At 41.6% G+C, this 23,318-nt stretch overlaps 1 protein-coding gene across 5 annotated transcripts in view; it reads right to left on the bottom strand.

The window, feature by feature from the left end:
* HCFC2 (host cell factor C2) overlaps positions 1 to 22,663 on the bottom strand; it is a 30,495-nt gene extending 7,832 nt beyond the window's left edge. For 3 of the 5 annotated variants that reach the window (XM_038756204.1, XM_038756206.1, XM_038756202.1), the window contains exons 1-13: positions 22,501 to 22,663; positions 19,062 to 19,210; positions 17,845 to 18,005; positions 15,960 to 16,168; positions 15,305 to 15,389; positions 12,142 to 12,248; positions 11,839 to 12,027; positions 10,766 to 10,930; positions 10,164 to 10,216; positions 6,924 to 7,143; positions 5,015 to 5,203; positions 4,383 to 4,459; positions 2,209 to 2,349 (exon numbers count right to left, since the gene is read on the bottom strand). In XM_038756204.1, the coding sequence (XP_038612132.1) occupies positions 2,209 to 2,349; positions 4,383 to 4,459; positions 5,015 to 5,203; positions 6,924 to 7,143; positions 10,164 to 10,216; positions 10,766 to 10,930; positions 11,839 to 12,027; positions 12,142 to 12,248; positions 15,305 to 15,389; positions 15,960 to 16,168; positions 17,845 to 18,005; positions 19,062 to 19,210; positions 22,501 to 22,663 (1,908 nt within the window). The remainder of the gene's footprint in view (positions 1 to 2,208; positions 2,350 to 4,382; positions 4,460 to 5,014; positions 5,204 to 6,923; positions 7,144 to 10,163; positions 10,217 to 10,765; positions 10,931 to 11,838; positions 12,028 to 12,141; positions 12,249 to 15,304; positions 15,390 to 15,959; positions 16,169 to 17,844; positions 18,006 to 19,061; positions 19,211 to 22,500) is intronic. The other 2 variants (XM_038756203.1, XM_038756205.1) reach the window with 2 other exon arrangements.
* Positions 22,664 to 23,318: the final 655 nt, after the last annotated feature.

The following is a 23,318-nucleotide window of genomic DNA, read 5'->3' as shown; positions in this document are numbered from 1 at the left end:
ACAGCGTGACCAAGTGGATATGGCACAGGCCTGGGAGTCAAAAGAACCTAGGTTCTAATCCTGGTTGGTGTGTAACCTTGAGCAGGTCACTTCTCTGTGTCTGTTACCTTATCTATAAAATGGGGATTAAGACTGTGGCCTATGTGGGATACGGACTGTGTCCACCCTGATTAACCTGTGTTTACCCCAGTGCTTAGTACAGTGTCTAGCACATAGTAAGCACTCACAAATACCATTTAAAAAATAAATTGGGGGCTCTGCCAAAGTATTTCAAACAGCTGAACCTGGCACTCAGGGAAAAGCATATGGAGAAAAGATATAAAATTCTAATGCATCCAAGTTCACTGTCAACGTGCGCAACTGTCATTTCCCTTCAAACCTGTTTCTGGGGTTATCCCAACCAGTGGACTCCTCTGGCTCTCTACATGACCCTTTGGAGCCCATCTAGGTTTTAATCAGAGTGGCAATGAAGGCTCCGGAATTGAGCTGGCAGACTGGGCCCCCATGTCGCACAAGCCTTCAACTTTTGCATTTTCCTTTACTCTTCTCTCATTCATCCCATGTATTCAACCTGTCACCAAATCCTGTCGGTTCCAACTTCACAACTTTGCTAAAATCTGTCCTTTCCTCTCCACCTAGACTGGGACCATGTTAATCCAAGCACCCTGATTACTGCATCAGCCTCCTTGCTGACTTCCCTGACTCGTGTCTCTCCCCACTCCAGTCCATACTTCACTCGGCTGCCCAAATCATTTTTCTAGAAACCATTCAGTCCATGTTTCCCCACTCCTCAAAAACCTCCAGTGGTTGTCCGTCCACCTCCGAATCAAACAGAAACTCATTTCCAAAGGTTTTAAAGCATTCAATCACCTTGCCCCCTCCTATTTTACTTCCTGATTTCCTACTACAGCCCAGCCCACAAACATGGTTCTTCTAAAGCCAACCTATTCACTGTACCTTGATCTCATCTACCTCCCTGCCGACCTCTCACCCACATTCTGCCTCTGGCATGGAACATCCTCCCTCTTCATATCCGACAGATGACCACTCTCCCCACCTCCAAAGCCTTATTAAAAGCACATCTCCTACAAGAGGTCTTTCCCAATTAAGCCTTCATTTCCTCTTCTCCTTGCACTAGAATTTGCACCCTTTATTCACCCCTCCCTCAGCCCCACAGCACTTTTTTACATATCTGTAATTCACTTATGTTAATGTCTGTATTCCTCTCCAGACTGTAAGTTCGTTGAGGGCACAGAACACATCTACCAACTCTTATACTGCATTCTCCCAAGTACACAGTAGGCACTCAATAAATATGATTAAATGAATGACTGATTAATTAATTGGGCACCCACAATTATGGTTGAAAAGCCTGTTCCTTTTGGTTCCAACATGCCCAAGCGTCCTCGTGAACTGGACCCCTTAAGCACTCGCAGCAGTAACAAAACCTCCCTGAGGAACTTGCTCTCTAACTAGTCCCTACCTAGAATATGAAGCAAGGATTTAACATTTCCACTTCTGAATTTTCATACCTGGACAGTGATTCGTAAAGGGAACACTTGAAAGGAGAACAAAAAGCAAGGTAGAAGAAAATCCCATTTTACCAGACAACAGGTTCTCTGAAGACTCTTCTCTCAAGAGCTGTTGTCCACTGCCATCTTGCCTCACCACTCTCTTAATGATGCCATAGCTCTGTCACTACAACCTGAGAGGCTGCATCCACAGCCTTCTGAGTGTACATTTCTATCCTACTTATTTTATTTTGTTGGTATGTTTGGTTCTGTTCTCTGTCTCCCCCTTTTAGACTGTGAGCCCACTATCGGGTAGGGACTGTCTCTATGTGATGCCAATTTGTACTTCCCAAGCGCTTAGTACAGTGCTCTGCACATAGTAAGCGCTCAATAAATACGATTGATTGATTGATTGATTCTGAGGAGGTTCAGTCAAGGCCGCATAGCTCTTGGACCCTCGGACAGAGGTTTGCCCAACCCCTCTGGAGGGATCTTCTCCAAAGTTTTGTTTTTCTGGAAAATCTGGCAAGTAATTCGTCCTGACTTCTAGTCAACTACCCTAATTCTACTTTTTGTTATAATGAATCCTGATGTCATCAGAGCAAGTTGCTACCTGGTAAGGACAGAAATTTTATTCTTCAGGCTTTAACAAAATAGTCACATGTTGGCACAGAATAGCAAATTAATTTCCAACTACCTTATTAGAGATGCTGGACGTCCCTGATGGCAGCAAATAAAACTGGCTCACCAAAGCAGTGTTGTTTTTAAATATTCCCACATCGCACCACCGCCGTTCTCCTGCTTTCCCGGGAGTCACTGATTTCAGAGGGACTTTTTTCTAGTATAAAAAAATAAAAGTATGTTGCTTTTATGTTGCTCTTCCTTATTATAACATGACTAAAAGGGTACATTTCTCATTTTATTAAATCCATACAGTGATCTACTTGACAGATCCACAATAATCTATACGTAAAGTCTGCCAAAATAACAATACCTCATGAGGAAACAGTTTTAACTCACTAAGTCAACTGGTTGGCAACTCAAGTACAGGAGGAGGTAGGCATTCTGGTAAATTAGATAATTTGTGTACTATAAATTTAACTCAGATGACTGCAGAAAGCAGATTACTGCTTTCAGATCAGTAATACCAAATTAAAATGCCAGGTGGTTTGTACCATGACATCATTTCAGAAAGCACAATATTTGCAAGGATGATCTGTTTAGTGATGACATAACTGAATCCAGGAGGAGCAAACAAATCCAAAGAAGTTCATTTTCAGACTCAAAAAACAACCAACATACTGTTATCAGCATATGAAATACCCATCTTAATGCCCAGTCTAGAGGGGGAAAAATACAGTGTACCTTAACAAACTTCGAACACTACTCAAACAAGTACAGTTTCTTGTTAACTGAACCACGGTGTGCACTCAAGAATCAATCAATCAATCGTATTTATTGAGCGCTTACTGTGTGCAGAGCACTGTACTAAGCGCTTATCAGAGTGTAAAAGTGGATTGCTATTTGAATCTGGAGTTCACAATGTAAAGCCTTTTCAATTGCGTGTGCAGTTCAGCATGGGAAACAGTAAAAAGATCCTTTCATGCAAGTTCATAATTCCTTATTTGTCAATATTTACAATGCTAACAAAGTAAACTAGATCAAATGAGTTTACCAAAAAAGACTCAAGAATAAAAAAGAAAACAATATTTTCTAAGGTTTTTAGTTCCTGAATATGCTGAAACAACTCTAAAATATTGGTTGTGATTGCCAACTAACTACACAATGAACTCATCTCTAGACTGTAGGCTCGTTTTGGGCAGGGAACGTGACTGCTAATTCTGTTGTACTGTACCCCCACAAGTGCTTAGTACAGTCTTCTGCACATAGCAGGTGCTCAATAAATACCACTGATTGATCTCACTCGCTCAAGATTTTAGAAGCCAATGGTTGAAAGAGACAAGAAGTTAACAGAAAACTATGAATGCTCATTAATGCTCAGTTGCTGATTAATGTTCAGAAAGTATTCTTTAAACTAAATGTTTGGCAAAGCTTTTTGATATTATTCAGTGAAACAGAAGAATTTACTGTTAAAGGCTACAAACTTGTGGAGTCTCCCATCATATATGATACGTCAGCTTTGCTCCAGTCCTCAGGGCCAAGGAACTTGCACGAAGGAATTGATGGCTCTAGTGCCACTGATTTGCATACCACTAATTGTCAGCTGTGTGACTTTGGGCAAGTCACTTAACTTCTCTGTGCCTGTTACGTCATCTGTAAAATGGGAATTAAGACTGTGAGCCCCCTGTGGGACAACCTGATCATCTTGTAACCTCCCCAGAACTTAGAACAGTGCTTTGCACATAGTAAGCGCTTAATAAATGCCATCATTGTTATTATTTAAATGGTCTTGTTCCTGCCAGTCATACTCCCAAAAGGGCAACAGGAACAAATAGGCAAGTAGCATGTGAGGTTCATGCGACAATTTTATGTGCAAAATCCATTTATGGCCAAAATGCCTGTATCATAGTGCCAATGGCCAACAGACAGATGCCAGGGTAGCCACCTCAGTGGCACTGTAGTTCGCACTGCTCATGTTAATCCTCTCCTTTTCTAGGAGGTCTGCCAAGCCTGGCCACCATATGAAACCTCCTGGGTGGTCTTTCTATTTTTTTTTCTCTCTCTCATTTATTGAGCACTTACTGTGTGCAGAGCACTGTACTAGACGGTTGAAGAGTACAATACAAGAATAAACCATCACATTCCCTGCCGATAACGAGCTTTTCATTCAGGTACCTTGACCACTGAGGATCTACCCACAGCAGGCACTCCTGCACTTTGGCTTTACATCCCCACACCACTAATACTTACAGATAATGGAATGGTACAGTCATTTGTTTCAGCTCCGCTGATCTTAGCCATAGGTGGTACAAATGTAGTTTCGTCAACTAAAAACAAGACAATGAATCGTTTAAAATAGAAACACAAGACTTAATTTGAAGCAAGTGGCAAGCATGCAAACTGCAAATAGCAAACATGCAAATTAGTGATGAAGACCACTTGCAAAAGAAATCACAATTGTCATGACAGCTTAATCTTTGAATCCATACTATGCACTAAGTCTTGGGTCAGTTTTGTGACGAACTGGAACTACCAAAAATTTTGTAAAACCACCATAACTAATTCTACAGAGGAAATTAATTAGGAAAAAAAAAAAAGCTGGTAAAGGCCCTCCTCCACAGCCTAAAACAGCTGCAACAGCAAGCTTAAGGAAAATACTTGATGCATTTATAAGACAAAAATCACATTCCAGATTTAGGGCATCACATTTAGTGTACTCTTAAATATCTTATGTGAGGCATTAAAATATTTCTTTCCCATGTGAATATTGAAATACTTCACGAGCGAACATGAATCAAAGATGCCATTCCCTTTAAAGAAAAAGAAGCTTGATGGTCTTACACACACGTGGTTCAAAATTCAATATTTGAAATTTTTCAAACCTTCAGACTTTGTATTGAGTGAAGTTTCATCATTCACAATTGCCCCATTTATACTTGGCTCAGTTTTAATGGCCTGTTGGGTTACCATAGTCTGTGTGCTGCAGACCAAAGTGGATGCAGAAGTTTCAGGGTTTATAGCTCGCAAGTCCAAGTAAAATAGCTCACCTACATTTGCTGAAGTTTGAGGACCTGAAATTCAAAGGTGTAAACTTTTACCATGGTAACTGACAGACACAATACTAGCTCTGTGACCCAGTTACTTTTCATCTATAAAATGAGAAAACCTAAAAAGGCTCTGGGTGAAAAAAATCAGTCAGAAAGTGTTTGGAAAATATAATTCCTTACTATCTGTCTATCCCCAGGCTGAACAGATTGGGTATTTCAAATATCAGATTCCTCTTTGGATACTTAAGGATGGATAGGTTCAGAGACCTAGCCATTCCTCCAGGTCTTCTCTAAGGTAAGGGGAATAAGACCACATGGTGTACACCTCCATGTTGCTGCAGTTTTGTTTAAATTTCTCTGGTACCCAGAATTTTCTGAAGACTCTATAAACTCTGATATCTCGCAGAAGTACAAGATGACCACAGTACAAATAGTTCTGAATTGAACTAAATAACCAAACCTAGTACAATAAACAGACCTGTTAGCATCAGTAAGACTGATTCAGCCCTCATCTTCTGCATCACCCTGACTTACTCCCTTCATTCATCCTCCCTCCCATCCTCACAGAATGCATGTATATACCTGTTATTTTTTTATTTGTTTGTTTATTCATTTATTTATTTACGTACATTAATGTCTGTCTCCCCCTCTAGGCTGTGAGCTCACTGTGGGCAGGGAATGTGTCTGTTGTCGTGCTGTACTCTCCCAAGTGCTTAGTACAGTACTTCACACAAAATAAGTGCTCATTAATACAGCTGAATGAATGAATGAACAAATGAATCCTCTTCCTCCAAAATGAAGAGGAAAAGTTATGAACAGCTATTTATCAGTGAAAATGATGAATATGTAAAGAATGAAATAACACAGATATTCATCCAATCCTTCCTCCATATCTGTAAGCAGAAATAAACTTGGCATCTGCCTCAAATATTTTAGTTTAGTAGCTCAGTATCAAAATATTATTCATTTTTTACATGATCTGTACCCTTTACTATTAAGGATTAATTCATATTTCTTTTGTAATATCTTTTTGAAATTTAAAACGAAACAATCTCTGATTACATGGTCTTTAAAAGACAAAATAGCTCAAAATCATGTCATTTTAGTTCTAAATATATTATATATAGTCTAAATACAAAATATACATGAAATTATTTTGTAGAATGAATTCTAGAATAAATTCTTAAATAACTGATTGCCATGGTGAAATGATTTAAAGAGTACATCATTACTCATTACTCATCATCATCATCATCAATCGTATTTATTGAGCGCTTACTGTGTGCAGAACACTGTACTAAGCGCTTGGGAAGTACAAGTTGGCAACATATAGAGACAGTCCCTACCCAACAGTGGGCTCACAGTCTAAAAGGGGGAGACAGAGAACAAAACCAAACATATTAACAAAATAAAATAAACAGAATAGATATGTACAAGTAAAATAAATAAGTAAATAGAGTAATAAATATGTACAAACATATATACATATATACAGGTCTTTTCAGTCTACTATACAGTAAATTTATTGCCAGTTGCTTTCTGCAAGCAACTATAGCTGCTTCAATGAGAATGTCAAGTTTTGTTTTGTTTTTTAAGACTGTTGGTTTCAGTTTCTTACTTGAAGACCAAACACATTTGCTCCAACTGCTTCCCAAAAACCTTTAAGACTCCCAATATAGTGCACATAAATTTTCTATTTTTAAGATGTACTTTCAATTTCATTTTATGAAGCTGACATTCATACCTTCATTTCTCCTTAGCATCTCCACTGCATAGCCATCATTATTAGCAGCATTAGTTGCCAGAGCAAAAGATGAATGCAGAGTAGCACTAGACTCAACAATTCCTTTGGGATCTGCTTGGATTTTCTTTGCAATTTCTTTCATGACTAGATGTTCAGGTTCCAGAATATTCACTGGATCTTCTAGTTTTAGTAACTCATTAGATGAACGATACACTTGTGCCTAGGAGAAAATGCGTGGATTTATTCATCTTAGTAGAAAGTGCAGGTTAAAGATAAAAAAGTAAGTATTTATTGACTTTATTCCTTATAAATTTTAAGAGTTATTTTAGGAAATCAAATTTTAGTAGATGTGCTATACAGACAACAATCACAGTGTGTTATAAATTATATAAGTGGGTAGCAATTTTAAAAAAATTCCTTTTATTTAAAAAATATCCTACTAGTATTAATTCCAAAGTTAAATTTTGAGAGATGAAAAAAGTACCCTTAAAGTTTAAGTCTATATTTCAAATTACATTTTTATAAAGAGGAACCACTTCTATTCTCCATCTACACCCTCTCTCTTGGAGAACTCATTCACTCACACGGCTTCAATTACCATCTCTAAGCAGATTCTTAAATCTACCTCTCCATAGTCCGACCTCTCTTTTACTATAGTTTCACATTTTCTCCTGCCTTCAGGACATTGATTCTTGGTTATTCTGCTGAAATCTCATGCTCCACATGTTGAAAACCGAGCTCTTCATCTTCCCACCCAAACCCTGTCCTCCCACTGACTTTCCCATCACTGCAGACAACACTACCATCCTCCCTTTCTTACAAGCCAGAAAGGTTGGCATTATCCTCGACCCATCTCTCTTATTCAACCCACATAATTAGCCTGTCATTAAAGCCCGTTGGTTTTTCCTTCGCAACATCTCTGGAATTCACCCCTTCCTCTTCATCTAAACTGCTACCACGCTGGATCACGCACTTTATCATATCCCACTTTGACTACTGCATAAGAATTGTCACTGATGTTCCTATCTCCAGTCCCTCCCCAGTCCAGTACATACTTCACTCTGCTGCCCATATCATTTTTCTAAAAATAAGTTCATGCCTCATCCCTCCAAAACCTCCAATGGCTGTCCATCCATCTCTGCATCGAACAGAAACTCCTTGCCATTGCCTTTAAGGCAGTCAGTTCTCCCCTTCCTACATAACTCCATTTATCTCCCACTTCAACCCAGCCTGCACACTTCGCTCCTCCAACACCAACGTACTCGGTGTTCCTCAATCTTGTCTCTCTCGCTGCCAAATCCTTGGCCACATCCTCCCTCTGGTGTGGGACTCCCTCCCCCTTCATATCTGATGGACTACCACTCTCCCCACCTTCAAAGCTCTGCTAAAATCACATCTCCTCCAAGAAGCCTTCCCTGCCCAAGTCCCCATTTCTCCAACTCATTTTCTCTCTCATCCCCACTTGGACCTGGCCCCTTAAGCACTTAAATTCACCACCCCCTCTGCCCCTTCACACTTAAGTACACATCCTTACACTCTCCCATTTCCCCTATGCTCTTTACTTAAATATCTGTCTCCCCCTCTAGGCTGTAAGCTCTTCATGGGCAAGGATTGCACATACCAACTATTTTTTTTCTTGGTATTTCTCAAGTGCTTACTGTGTGCCAGACACTGTACTAAGTGCTGCGGAAGATGCAAGACGGGATACACAGTCCCTTTCCCATTTAGGGCTCAAGGTTTAAGTCAGAGGGAGAGGATTCAATCCCCATTTTACAGATGAGGTGACTAAGGCACAGACAACTAAAGTGACCTGCCCAAGGTCACTCAACAGACAAGTAATGAATGCCTCTGTTGTATTCTACTCGCCCAGGTGCTTAGTAAAATGTCCTACATAGTCAGCACTCAGTAAATACCAATGACTGAAGTAAAGCAGTAAAAGAGCGCATGCCGGATCACCCATTCAGGTTTGGAATTGTTTCAACTGGTGGGGTATTTTTCCAAACCAGCTGAGCCACCTGCCCCGAAGACTCCATGGTTGAGCAGGGGCTGGGATTCCCATCACTGACATGTATGCTAAGGACTGAAGCTCCCACTGGACGGTACGCTTATTGTTGTAGGCAGGGAATGTGTCAGTCATACTCTGTGTTTTACTCTTCCAAACGCTTAGTACAGTGTGCTATACACAGTAAGCGCTCAATAAATACGATTGATTAAGTACATTCGGACAGAAGCAGTCACAGCCTTGCCTGAGGCTGCAGGCAAGGGACGGGGATGCAGTTGCCAGGCAGCCGGCCACCAGCAGCTCTGTCGGCCCCTGAGGGGCGGGGGGTCCCTGCAGGGTAGGGGTGGGGAAAAGTTGGCCCATGCTCCTACTGCTTCTGTTCTCATGGCCCACTGGGTGAGGCCGCTGGCCTGGCCTAGGGGTCTGTGAGGCTCCCCTAGGAGCCCCGGGATGCAGGCTGAGTTCGAGTCTCACTGTCACCACCATGATCTGAAACACCTTTCTCCACCCCAACTTCCAACGCAATCCCCAATCTTATTAGAAAAGCACTTACGGCGCTTTGGTCTCAACTCCCATTCCAGTATGAGTCAAGTTTTACTCTCATTCTTGGACACAAGGGAATTAGAAAACGTTAATCTGATAACACAAGCCAATCTGTATATGGCAGGTCATATTCTGGAAGATACCGTTTGTGCGCACAGGTGCAATGCTAGACTGGGTAAGTATAGTGAGAAGCTGCCAAAAGGAAGAATTTTGCAAGCACAAAAACCTGAATTATGGGAGAACTGGGTGTACTCAAAAAATGGGGGAGTTGAGGGACAAACATTAAATGCCTTGCCCCAAATTGACAAAATAAATCTAGATATCAATGCACGGATGAAAATTATGGCTAGAAATTCCCGCTAGGTTGTAAACTGTATATACTGTGCCCTCCCAAATGCTTAGAACAGTGTTCTGCACACAGTAAGCACTCAATACAAACCACTGATTGAAACTAAGGAAGAGGAGCTTTAGTAGAGCAGATAGAAATGCTATTCTGAAGTCTTTTTCCTGGAAATATTACTAGAGCATTTTGCTTCCTGAATCCAAGTTTGATTTAAGTTTAAGCTTCTGATGCCTTGTCTGAGGCTGGGAATGGAGAGCAAGTTGATTCTACCAAAGTACTGGGAATCTGAAAGAAGTGTCTCATGCTTTAGGTAATATACATACCTATTATATCTTCCAAATTATTTACTTACATTGTTTGGAACTGTGTTATTCTTGGCTTGCCTCTGAAGATCTAGCTTGACTTCTGGAGAAATGAAAAAAGTTCAGATTGGGTTAGTGTAAAGTTGGATCACCCTGTGAAAGACACATCATAATCAAGTTAAATGTTTTAAAAAAAAATTATCTGAAGAATTTAGAGGCTATTTTCCTCGGTGTGCTTGCTTAGGAAGGAGAAATTCATGTATAAGTAAGTATGCCTTTAGTTCGAAGAATACAGTACCTTTTCAAAAGTGATATTTTTAGGAAAGTGAATAGAAATATTTTCCTGTAAGTTAAATGGTATTCACTATAGGAGACTACATCAAGGTGGGGTCAAGAGGAGGGAAGCCACGTGTCACTGCCCTGGCTACCTCCTTTACTGTCCTAACCTTTGGTAAGGTTCCAAACAGCACAATCTCTTTATTCTAAGATAACTGACATCTTGTAAGATATCTGAATGGGTCTCAGGGGTACCTTAAGTTCAAGAGGGAAGCACATTAAAGAGGAAAATGTGGTAGATATGTCCTCTGGACAAAAAACAAGTGAATATAATTCCCATATCCAGGTGGGCTATTACCCGGATCAATGATTTTACCTTGTAAATTCAATGTTTCTGATTCGGCATCCTCTGCTTGAGATGGCAGATCTGAATTCAACTGCAAAAGATACCCTTCAACTGTAGGAACTTCCTCCCATTTAACTTGAAAAGAGTTGGTGGTAGCTCTGATCAGCTGGACCTGAGAAGGGGCCAGAGGTTTCTCTACAGAAAAATATCAATGTTATAAAATTAAGGTTTAAATTTCTCTTTACACCCATTTACTGTGATTTATCCATCATAATCAATAATGAATCGAACAATTCAATGAGAAGCACTATGGCCTAGTGGAAAGAGCATGGGACTGGAAATCGGAGGATCTGCGTTCCAATCAATCAATGGTATTTACTGAATGTTTCATGTATGCAGAGCACTGTAACTAAGTACTTGGGAGAGTAAGATATATCGATATAACAGAGTTGGAAGACAGGTCCCCTACCCATAAGGAGCTCCACACACACTAAGCCCTCAATAAATACCACTGATTGATTGACTGATCTACCCCAGTGTTTGGTACAGTACCTGACACTTAGTAAGCACTTAAATACCACTTTAAAAATACCATTATTAACAAAAGGAAATACCTGAGAGAGTAAATGGTAAGCCTACAGAATTCATTATCACAAGAAACTGTACAAGCACATGCATCAATATTTTCAAGAAGGGGTAAGATGAATTCACTGAATGGAAAGTTACAGCTATTAGATGGTACAGCCACAATCTTGAGGATGGATATCAAAAAGGTAATCCTCACCCCGTTTTTCTGATCACTTGTTAGAATCACTGTAGAAGACTGAACCCTGAACAGGATCACTTAATGATCCGGATTAATGTGGCACAAGTTCTTCTGCAGATATTATTCAATACATGAGGATGATTAGATTCTCTTTTTACCTTCTGTCTAAACAGATCACTTAATCTCTTGGTGACTCTATTTCGCCATAAGAAAAGGTAGGAGGACGCGATGCAAGATAATGTTCTTCACATAGTCTCAAATAAAAACCATTAATCAAGTTTAGGTATTTTTATTTAAAGGATCAAAATGCATTTTCTTTCCAAGTGTTCTTACCTACCCGTATCAAGATACCAAAGATCTTTGCAGCAAACTTGACCATTCAATGCTTTTTTATAACCATCTCTTCCACTCCAGAAGTATAAACGGGTGCCAACTGCCACAGCACAGTGTCCAGCTCTTGGTCTTGGTAACAAGTTCTTTTTGTCTTCCTGAGAATCCGATATTAGGACAGTCCATTCTGCTGTATCTAATAAGAAAAACAGTCATTATTTAAAAAATACTGCTTCTCAGGGAATGTTTTTAAAATACAGAATGATGAAAATTTATCTCCTGACACATTTTTATAATCATAAACACTAACCCAGGTTTAGGTAAGAAAATGAACTGGTGCACCTCCATTCACAGTCAAGAGCAGAACATTCTACATTATCCACTGCTTGGGGGACCCATCCACCAAAAATATACATTCTGAAACGGGAAGACAAAACATACTATATTAACTTTTTTTAAGGCCTTTACATTTGCTTCCTACTTTCTTTTTCATCCAGGGGCTTAAAATGTTTTGAAAACTTTTAATTTAACAAATGAACTATTTAATATATTCAAGGGCCCTTTAACAACCCTTTGCAATTAGGTACCATCCTCTCTTTTGCAGATAACAGTGTATTAAATATAATATAAAACCATTACATCCCATTATGCACAAACACCTTAGTCAAGAAAATGCAGATTTAAAACTCAACTCTGAACTTAGAGAAAAATGTCAAATTGTGTTAAATTTACTGCCTTGCCCACTGAAATGAACTTTAGATTGAACATCAACATCAAATGTTTTGTGCCAAGCTGGGAATGTGAACACCAACTCTGCTGTATTGTACCCTCCCAAGCACTGTAGTCCAGTGCACAGTACATGCTCAATGAATACCATTGATGGTAATAACCATATAATACACAAAAACATGAATTTACAATTTGTTATGCACTGGGTGTCTTACATAAGGATGATTATGTGTTGTGGGATGGCATCATAGTAGATAACTCAAAAGACAAGTGCTTACTCTCCATCTACCATCTTCTGGCCCAAATTAACTCCAGTCTAAGATCAAGAGATGCAAAAACAGCTTGGCTTATCATAATTTTCTTCAACCTATCTTTACTTCCGAAGGTCCACTTTTACCTTTCTTTCTTCCTTTTTCCCCCATCTGCACCAATACTTCTTTACTTTCCAAGTCTCCTGATCTCCTGCTTCTAATGGGTGGTAAATTGGATGAGAAGCAATGCAAGGAAACTGATAGTCAGGGGAGAGGAGATGGATGAAAATAGGAAAATTTCTTGTGTGTACTTTTTGAGATATGAAATCTGCACAAATATCATAAATTATTCAAAATACTTTCAAATGTTAAATAAAATTATTCATATTGTTCCTATAGAGAGCAGGAAAACACCTTACTTCTGGACTTTGCTCTGCCTTTGCTAACGTGCTTTAGAAACATAACTTAACGGGAAAATAATATCACCAAACCCTTGTCCTATTATTTTCTTAAAACTTTCCAGAGATAAGTTATCCCAACCTTGCTCAGTAATCTACTTTAGTACTTTATCATGCTGCCAGTCAATATTTCCTTCCTCCAGTACAACTGAACTCTGTTCCAGTTAATTTAAGCCTAGATGGTCTTATTCAGGTTCCTTAGGACCTGGGGAAAATTACTAAAAAGTACTCTCTTCACCAGACTAAAAAAAATATCACCAAATCCTTCAAACTTTTTCTTAGAGGTCTATTTCCTATCTCTATCGCTGTTGTTCTTCTTTGGACTCTCTTCAGTTTCTCTACATCTTCTTGCAAGTGATACCCCAAGCTGCACATTAAGGTCTGCTGGATGCAGAGAATAGGAAAATTTATTGTCTCAAAACAATCAGTGGAATGTATTGAGTGTTTACTTTGTGCAAAGCACTGTACTAAATGCATGGGTCAGTACAATACGACAGAGTTGGCAGACCTGCTCTCTTCCCACAGAGGAACTAACAGTTTAAAGGGAAAGACAGACATTAAAATAAATTACAGATATGGTCATAAGTGCTGTGGGGTTGAGAGATACATCCTGGCATTAATTTGCTTCTTCTAAAGATTACTGCTACACTAAACACATTTATCTTGTGGTTGACCAGGCCCTCCAGGTCTTTTTCTACTGTACTTATGCTTAGCTGGTCTTTTACCATCCTGTATTACTGTGGTTTATTCTTTACCTCCAGGTGTATTACCTAGTCCTCGGGTCTTCCTCCTACTTCAATCAGACTATTTTTACAACCTCCCAAGGTCATGCTGAATTTTATTTTTGTCTTGCAAACTGTTAACAACTCTAATTGAGTATCATCTGCAATTCTGTGATGAGGATTCTCCTGACTCTTTCAACCAGGATATCAATAAAAATGGGAAAGACTATATGCCCCAGGGCTGCTCTGTGAGGTAACGCTTAATAAACCCTGGAAGTTGTTAATTTTGACCCTGTAATCAGTTGTGCAGGTACTTCGCACAGGTACAGTCAAAACCATTCTTTCCTAGGTTGGCAGTGCAAATGTCAAGGCTAGAGGGAGGGCACACCTAGGGGAGAGGGGAGTTCAAAAGCCTTATTGGATAGTCAAGGGACCTCCCATAAAAGGAAGCTGTCTGGCATGATTTGCTCTCCATAAGACTATTTTGTTTATTAGAGGAACATAATATAATAAGAGGTGGCAAATTAACAATCTATCTTATTTTTTGTCTAATTTCCAAAAACGTTTAGAGATGGTCAAAGCATTTGTGTTTTTCCAATTCTCAGTGAATCCTCTGACACTCATGTTTGCAAAAAATCATAGCTAGTGATTGCGCAGTAACCCTGGCTAACTCATAAAGAACTCTAGGGGTAAGACATCAGACCCTACTCAATTAAATTAATCCACTTTAAATTCCCCTCAATCCCTACTCAATAATGATTTTCAAAACTTCCATCGCAAGAGGGCCTTTCCCTGGTCATTGTTCATATTTGATCTTTTTTGACCTTATAAACATAGCACGTATAAGTGACATCTGATCCCAAGTGAATTTATAAACAAATCTGTGAGTGAGCATTCAAAGCCTTAGTGGAAGGGAAAAGCATACGCTTGGGTGAATCAAAATTACTTTGGGTTAACTTCCTTGACACTATTTTTTGCTCTTTCTATCTCTGAAGTCCTTACTGTTCCACGTAATTCACGAGGCACTTGGCAAAAAAGTGTTCCATTTGTTTAAATGAGAATTTTAAGAGGTTCTAAATCAAGTTTCAAATTTTTCCCAACATACGAAAAACCTTAGTCACAGCACTAAATATTCTCCTGTAGGCATAAATAAATAAGTTTGGACTGAGAGCCTGATACACTGAAGGTTTCACTCATCCAGGGATACTGAAAAACTCCAAATGCAGGAATCAATGGTTAAAAACACTTTACTTTAGTGTCCTTGGTTTTTTTCCTATGTGCCTTTAGTTTAGCTTTTAAATTTTAAAACATACTTGTTTCCTATAACATTGGCTGTATGAAGGCTTCGTGGAAGGGGCACTGTTCCCTTAGTTTCAGGTTGTGACCATGTCATGGTTTCTGAAAATAAGAGAGCATGTTTACTTGCAAATATTTATAAATAAATACATGTAATATATCAGTGCTATTTATATCTACTATCTCTGATCCCAGTCGCATCAAAGTACTTTGCTCTGCAAGTTTGAAGAGTTTTTTTTAATAGAAGTGCAAATGTTTTAAACTGATTTTTTTTAACCACATCAAAAACAATAATTTTCCTTCTGATGTACATTTGATAGTCATTACACTATAACCAAACACTTAATCTTGCTCTGAAGTTAAATATGGATAGTGGTAATGCTTGATGGTTGCTTATTAACCTCAGAAAGTAAAAGTTCTTACAATCACTCGACATTTTAAACTGAAGCTACGGTTGATTCACAGGTACGGAACTTTGCAAAGTAAAAAACAGAGGTAATTCAGCCACTTTTCAAGAGTTCTCATAATATTTTATTCTATGGGGAGAAAAGTAGCATAAGGGATAATATTCAAGAATGTCAGATTCTTTCATGGGTTATCTACTATTACATACAAACTCCATCTTCCCTAAATTGGAGATCAGCAATGAAAGCTGTATGTTACAAAGCTCACCTATATCAAGTTGCCAAAGGTCATCGAGTCGACAGCCACACATTCCTCCAAAAACATAGAGTTTGGGATTCCCTGAATCTTTTCTGCAATAGACAATGGCTGTATGGGATTCTCGTGGAGAAGGCAAAATCCCTTTTGTCACTGGAATGCTCCAACCCACAACTCCAGAACCATGTTGGAGTTCCAATTCATAGAAATCGTTTAAATACCTATGAGATTATGGAAAATGAGAAAGAGATAACAGGATGAAAAAAAATCCTTTAAGTTTTGACCACACTTCATTTAAGATACATAGCAACATAATGTGTATTTGAATTGTATTCATTTCAGGAGATTTTCCCATTATTGAAAAGCAATTATGGCACATTCTGAAATCATCATAAATAAAACCCCCTTTCCCTCCAGTAAGTATGTTTGTTTAAAACGGCCCCAACCTGGAGTCAACAACAAAAACACGGCCAAATCAGTATAACCCGGCCCAAGAATATGATTTAAGCTAAGTCAACAAATATTCAAGCAAAACAGGGCTGATGAAATTTAAAGGTCCTAAAACAGTTGCAAATGAGCCTGTAGACTTATAATTTGCATCATGTACTATTTTAAAACTTAGGACTCCAACTGCAAATTGGCCTTCATATTCCAAAGTCTTTCCAGAGAAAAACAAAGACAAATCCAAATTGGTGGGAGAGGCCATCATTCTCACATACTGTATTTCTACATGTGAACTCAGATTTTGATTAGAAGATAAATTCTTTCCAGGGAATCTGTTAAGTGCTTACTATGTGTCAGGCACTGTACTAAGCACTGGAGTAGACACAAGCTCAACAGGTTGGACACTGTCCATGTCCCACATGGGGTTCACGGTCTTAATTCCCATTTTACAGGTAAGAGATACAGAAGTTAAGTGACTTGCGCCAAGTCACAGGGTAGACAAGTGGCAGAGTTGGAATTAGAACTCAGGTCCTTCTGATTCCCAGGACCATGCTCTATCCACTGTGTCACGCTGCTTCTCAGAAACTATATTGCTTCAGGATGTGAGGGGACATAAAATCAAGATCCGCAAGAAGCCCTTGACCTTTGAGTGCAGTGATTTGCACTCTTTTCATTGCTTCCCTCTTCTGGGAAAATAACAATAATCTCTTGCTCTCACTATATGCTACCAAAAGAAAAGTTCCAGTTATATTTTTAAAATCAGGTAATGCAATATGAATTCTAATGGAAAGTGTCTCCATGTGCCTGCCTGCTATTACTGAAAAATTAAATGAATAATTAATTAATTAATTAAAAATTAAATATTTTGCTTATTTTTAAAGCTCACTGGGTTTCTGGTTCTTGTTGAAAAATACATTTAATTTTAACTAATCTATAAAAGATACGGTGCAATGATCAGGTTCCCAACAAATTACTTCATGGTAGGTTTCAAATTTTGAACAAGTTACTCTTCTCCCCATACCCACCCTTCTTAGAGCTCACCATATTACCAGGTTCACAGAACACAACCATCTGCCTGAAGGAAACAGATTCAGCATTTCCCCATATATTCCCACAAAAACCTAATGAAAAAGCAAAATGCAGATTTTAGCCTCAGAGGTGTACTGTGGGTTTCATCCTCATTAAGATGCCTGCATTGCAAATTAGATCAACAGCACCTTAATAGGTTTTAGATAGGAAGGAGAGTTTAGCTTTCAAGTTATCCAGAGACCAGCACTCTCTTTTCCCAGTTTTAATTTTGGTGGCATGCTCTTCGGAGCCCACTCCTCCCTAAGCACAACTGGTGACAGCTACGATGAAGCCCTTCAACAGAGGAAAGTCCCCAACAAACAGTTAGCAACCTTTGGTTTCTGTCTCATTTCTACAAGTGTTTGTCTGAACCCAGAGAGCATACCTGGGCACATTATTGTTTGAATCTTCACTTTCATTTGCCAGGCCACCAAATAAATAACACTTGTTACCATATAACGAAAAGCTGTGGCCAAGTCGAGGACAAGGGGGTGAACCAGAAGATGGAGGTTGGGGTTTCACTTTTTTCCACAGCCAACGGCTTGCCTTGAAAATAAAACAAACACAAATAACTCCAGAATCTTTTTATACTTCTATCCGTACAGCATTTTTCAATTTGACATGGACTGCTTTTCATAATGAGCAACTCCTTCCATTCCTGATGGTTAGGTGATAAAATTTTATTTAATGTCTGTGGCATACCACTGGGCAATCTTCTTGGCCCTGAAATAAAAGCCAGATGATGTCGTCCCAGAGATATAAGGGATGCTATGTAGCTGAATGGAAAAGGCAAACATCGGGATGGATATAAGCAATTAACGTCCTCCTCGTGACACTTCAGCAGTTGGCACTGCAGCGGGAGGGGTCAGTTAGAAAAAGGCTTAAGTTAGGTGAAGGTTTGACAACTTGCCCAATACTCTTTATGTTGCTCTGGATGGAGGAAATGACTTCACAGTTTAAAAATTAAACATACTGACTAGAAATTTTGTTCTAGCTTATGCTGGCTATCCCAAGAGAAAAATTGATAATAACCTTTCTTCTTTCTAAGGGGTAAAAGGGAATGGAATAGTTTAAAAATGGAAATTGTAGCCTAAACTGTCCACCCCTTTTTTAAGAAAAAAACAATGAAAGAATCTGATAATAATAATGCTAATTATGGTATCGGTTAAGAACTTACTATGTGCCAATTACTATTCTAAGCGCTGAGGGTAGTTTTAAGGTAATCAGGTTGTCCCACGTGGGGCTCACAGTCTTCATCCCCATTTTACAGATAAGGTAACTAGGGCACAGAGAAGTTAATCAGTTTGCCCAAGGTCACACAGCAGACAAGTGGCAGAGCCAGGATTAGAACCCCATCCTCTGGCTCCCAAGCCCACTAAGCCACACTAAATATTCAGTAGACTCATGTTCCCATTAAAACCATGTACTTCTGTGTACAAGTGAAATGTTATTCACTTACTGCCCAGCAAACATTACACAGATTTAAGTTATTGGTATCTTTCAGAAAATGCGAGTGTTTTTCTGAATAGGGATGAAGAACTTGAGTCTTCTTCTGAACTTATATATTTCGCAGTACCTTATTCAAGTTGCCACAGTGCCTACCTGAAGTTCATAGAGCTCGTTGCTGTATCTTCCATATTCCACCATTCCCCCAAACACTAATATTCTGGTGCCATCGCAGACAAACCCATGGGCAGCACAGCCTGGAGGTATATCTCCTCTGACGGCCGGGAGGAACCACTGATTCGTAACTATTTTCAAAAGGAAACCCGATCAGAACCTCAGGTCTACATAAACCGGAATCGCAGTCCTTGGGCAAAGAAGAGAGGCGATTTTTCTTCCTCCTCGTGTCACTCACCACCCCCAAACGGCGTTGGCTTGACAAGCAGGGCAGGGGCGTTTGGATTTACCCCCTTATTTCCAAACTGAACGTGGACGACCGCGGATGGGTGAAGCAGGCGGTAGAGCCAGATGCTGGTACGACACAAACGACCACGGCGGCTCTCCTTACGAAAGGCGGACCGTTACAAATGAAATGAAAGGGTTTTTTTTGTTTGGACTTTTTTTTTTTCCTGCGTCCTCCGGTCTGGTGGAGGGAGGCAGGGCTTTCCTTGGGCGGGCGGGCGGTGCCAGCTCCGTGTCTCGCCTGACAGGTCTGGGTGACAGACAGGCCCCGCCGAGGACGGCCCACTGTTGGGTAGGGACTGTCTCTATATGTTGCCAACTTGTACTTCCCAAGCGCTTAGTACAGTGCTCTGCACACAGTAAGTGCTCAATAAATACGATTGATTGATTGATTGATTGATTGTACAGCTGGGTCTGGGCATCGGTCCCCTCCCCGTGCCCACCCGCCCCAGGGCCAGGAACGATTCTTCCTCCCCAGTTGGACTCCGCTCCTCCAGGGTTTGGTCAGGGAGGGAGCGAAGGCCCCCTCGGGCCGGGGCCCGGGGTTGGGGGGGGTCATTAATTCATTTATTCACTCATTCAATCATATTTATTGAGCACTTACTGTGTGCAGAGCACTGGACTAGGCGCTTGGGAAGTACAAGTCGGCAACAACGACTCTGACACCTGTCTAGGTGTTTGTGTTGTTGTCTATCTCCCCCTTCTAGACTGTGAGCCCGTTCTTGGGTAGGGACCGTCTCTACATGTTGCCAACTTGTACTTCTCAAGCGCTTAGTGCAGTGCTCTGCACACAGTAGGTGCTCAATAAATACGACTGAATGAATGAATGAACATACAGAGACGGTCCCTACCCAACAACGGGCTCACAGTCTAGAAGGGGGAGACAGATAACAAAACAAAACATGCGGACAGGTGTCAAGTCGTCGGAACAAGTAGAATTAAAGCTAGGTGCACATCATTAACAAAATAGAATAGTAAATATGTACAAGTGAAATAGAGTAATAAATCTGTACAAACATATATACAGGAGCTGTGGGGAGGGGAAGGAGGTAGGGCGGGGTGGGATGGGGGGAGGAGGAGAGGAAAAGGGGGGCTCAGTCTGGGAAGGCCTCCTGGAGGAGGTGAGCTCTCAGTAGGGTATAATAATAATAATAATGGCATTTATTAAGTGCTTACTATGTGCAAAGCACTGTTCTAAGCGCTGGGAAGGTTACAAGGTGATCAGGTTGTCCCACGGGGGGCTCACAGTCTTAATCCCCATTTTACAGATGAGGTAACTGAGGCACAGAGAAGTGAAGTGACTTGTCCAAAGTCACACAGCTGACAATGTTTTGTTTTGTTGTCTGTCTCCCCCTTCTAGACTGTGAGCCCGTTGTTGGGTCAGCCTGGGAAGGCCTCCTGGAGGAGGTGAGCTCTCAGTAGGGTATGTTTTATTTTGTTCTCTGTCTCTCCCTTCTAGACTGTGAGCCCGTTGTTGGGTAGGGACTGTCTCTATGTGCTGCCAACTTGTACTTCCCAAGCGCTTAGTACAGTGCCCTGCACACAGTAAGTGCTCAATAAATACGATCGAATGAATGAATGAATGAATGGAGGAAGAGAGCTAGCTTGGCAGATGGGTGGAGGGAGGGTGGGCATTCCAGGCCAGGGGAAGGACGTGTGGGGGATAATAATAATAATAATAATAATAATAATAATGATAATAATAATAATAATAATGACCCCACTGTTGGGTAGAGACTGTCTCTATGTGTTGCCAACTTGTACTTCCCAAGCGCTTAGTACAGTGCTCTGCACACAGTAAGAGCTCAATAAATACGATTGATTGATTGATTTGTTAAGCGCTTACTATGTGCAAAGCACTGTCCTAAGCGCTGGGGGGATACAAGGTGATCAGGTTGTCCCACATGGGGCTCACGGTCAATCCTCATTTTACAGATGAGGTAACCGAGGCTCAGAGAAGTGAAGCGGCTTGCCCAAGGCCACACAGCAGGCATGTGGAGAGGCGGGACTCGAACCCATGCCCTCTGACTCCAAAGCCCGGGCTCTTTCCACTGAGCCACGCTGGAGGGGGGCTCGAGGGGCCCCCCCCTTCAAGGCCGTACTGAGTGCTCACCTCCTCCAGGAGGCCTTCCCAGACTGAGCCCCTTCCTTCCTCTCCCCCTCGTTCCCCTCTCCATCCCCCCCATTTTACCTCCTTCCCTCCCCCACAGCACCTGTAGATATGTTTGTACATATTTATCACTCTATTTATTTTACTTGTACATATCAATTCTATTTATTTTATTTGGTTAGTACGTTCGGTTCTGTTCTCTGTCTCCCCCTTTTAGACTGCGAGCCCACCGTTGGGTAGGGACCGTCTCTCGACGTTGCCAGCTTGGCCTTCCCAAGCGCTTAGTCCAGCGCTCTGCACACAGTAAGCGCTCAATAAATACGACTAGGGACTGTCTCTATATCAATCAATCAATCGTATTTATTGAGCGCTTACTAATGTGCAGAGCGCCGTACTAAGCGCTTGGGAAGTACAAATGGGCAACATATCGAGACGGTCCCTACCCAACAGTGGGCTCGCAGTCTAAAAGGGGGGGAGACGGAGAACAAAACCAAACGGACTAACAAAATAAAATAAATAGGATAGATATGTACAAGTAAAATAAATAAATAGAGTGATAAATATGTACAAACATATACACAGGTGCTGTGGGGAAGGGAAGGAGGTAAGATGGGGGGGTATACATACTCTATATGTTGCCAACTTGTACTTCCCAAGCAATTAGTCCAGTGCTCTGCACAAAGTAAAAGCTCAATAAATACGATTGATGATGATGATTGATGATTGATGATGACCGGCCGCTCCCGCTTTCTTCCTCCGGGAAGGGGGAGGGCACCGGAGGCCGGAATGGGGGTCCTCTCTCGCTCTCTCTGGGGGCCCTTGTGTGTGTGTGTGTGTGAGTCGGTCTCGGGTGTGTATGTGTGTTGTGTGTGGTGTGTGTGTGTCGCTCGCCCGTGAGGGGGACGACAAGGGCGGTGACAGCTGTCAGGCCGCGGCCTCGGCCTTCTCCCTTCAGCCTCCCCCCGCCGCTCCTCCTGCTGGCCCCGTGTCCCCTCAGCCCGAGCCAACGCCGCCGCCGCCTCCTACCGGTGTTGTAGACGTGCAGCTCGTCCGCGATGCCCTCGTTGCCGCCCCCGAAGATGATCATCAGCTCGCGGATGGCGACCGCCCGGTGTCCGTGCCGGGCGCGGGGCACCGGCCCCGTAAACGAGGAAACCCGCCGCCAGGTCGGGAGGCCGGGAGCCGCCATCTTCCCCGACCCCCCTCCTCCTCCTCCCACAACCCACCGCGGCGCGGCCCAAGGCCCCGGCGCGGCCCCGGCCTCGCTTAGCCGGAGCGGCCGAGGCGGAGGGGCCGAGGGGCGGGGGGCCGAGGGGCGGGGACCCCGGGGGGCGGAGCGAGGGCCGAGGGGCCGGGAGCCGCCCCGTCACGGACGAGGCGTTGCCTGAGGGGACGCGGGGCCGCCCCCTGATCACAACCATTCATTCAATCGTATTGACTCGATCAATCAATCGTATTGATTGAGCGCTTACTGTGTGCACAGCACTGGACTAAGCGCTTGGGAAGTCCAACTAGGCGACATATAGAGACGGTCCCTACCCAACAGTGGGCTCGCAGTCTAAAAGGGGGAGACAATCAATCAATCAATCGTATTGATTGAGCGCTTACTGTGTGCAGAGCACTCGACTAAGCGCTTGGGAAGTCCAAGTTGGCAGCATATAGAGACGGTCCCTACCCAACAGTGGGCTCGCAGTCTAAAAGGGGGAGACAATCAATCAATCAATCGTTTTGATTGAGCGCTTACTGTGTGCAGAGCACTCGACTAAGCGCTTGGGAAGTCCAAGTTGGCAATCAATCAATCGTATTTATTGAGTGCTTACTATGTGCAGAGCACTGTACTAAGC

The sequence above is a fragment of the Tachyglossus aculeatus genome, chromosome 14 (assembly GCF_015852505.1).
Source record: "Tachyglossus aculeatus isolate mTacAcu1 chromosome 14, mTacAcu1.pri, whole genome shotgun sequence".
Taxonomy (NCBI): domain Eukaryota; kingdom Metazoa; phylum Chordata; class Mammalia; order Monotremata; family Tachyglossidae; genus Tachyglossus; species Tachyglossus aculeatus.
The sequence above is the reverse complement of the archived record's forward strand: the minus strand, read 5'-3'. Positions and strand labels throughout refer to the sequence as shown.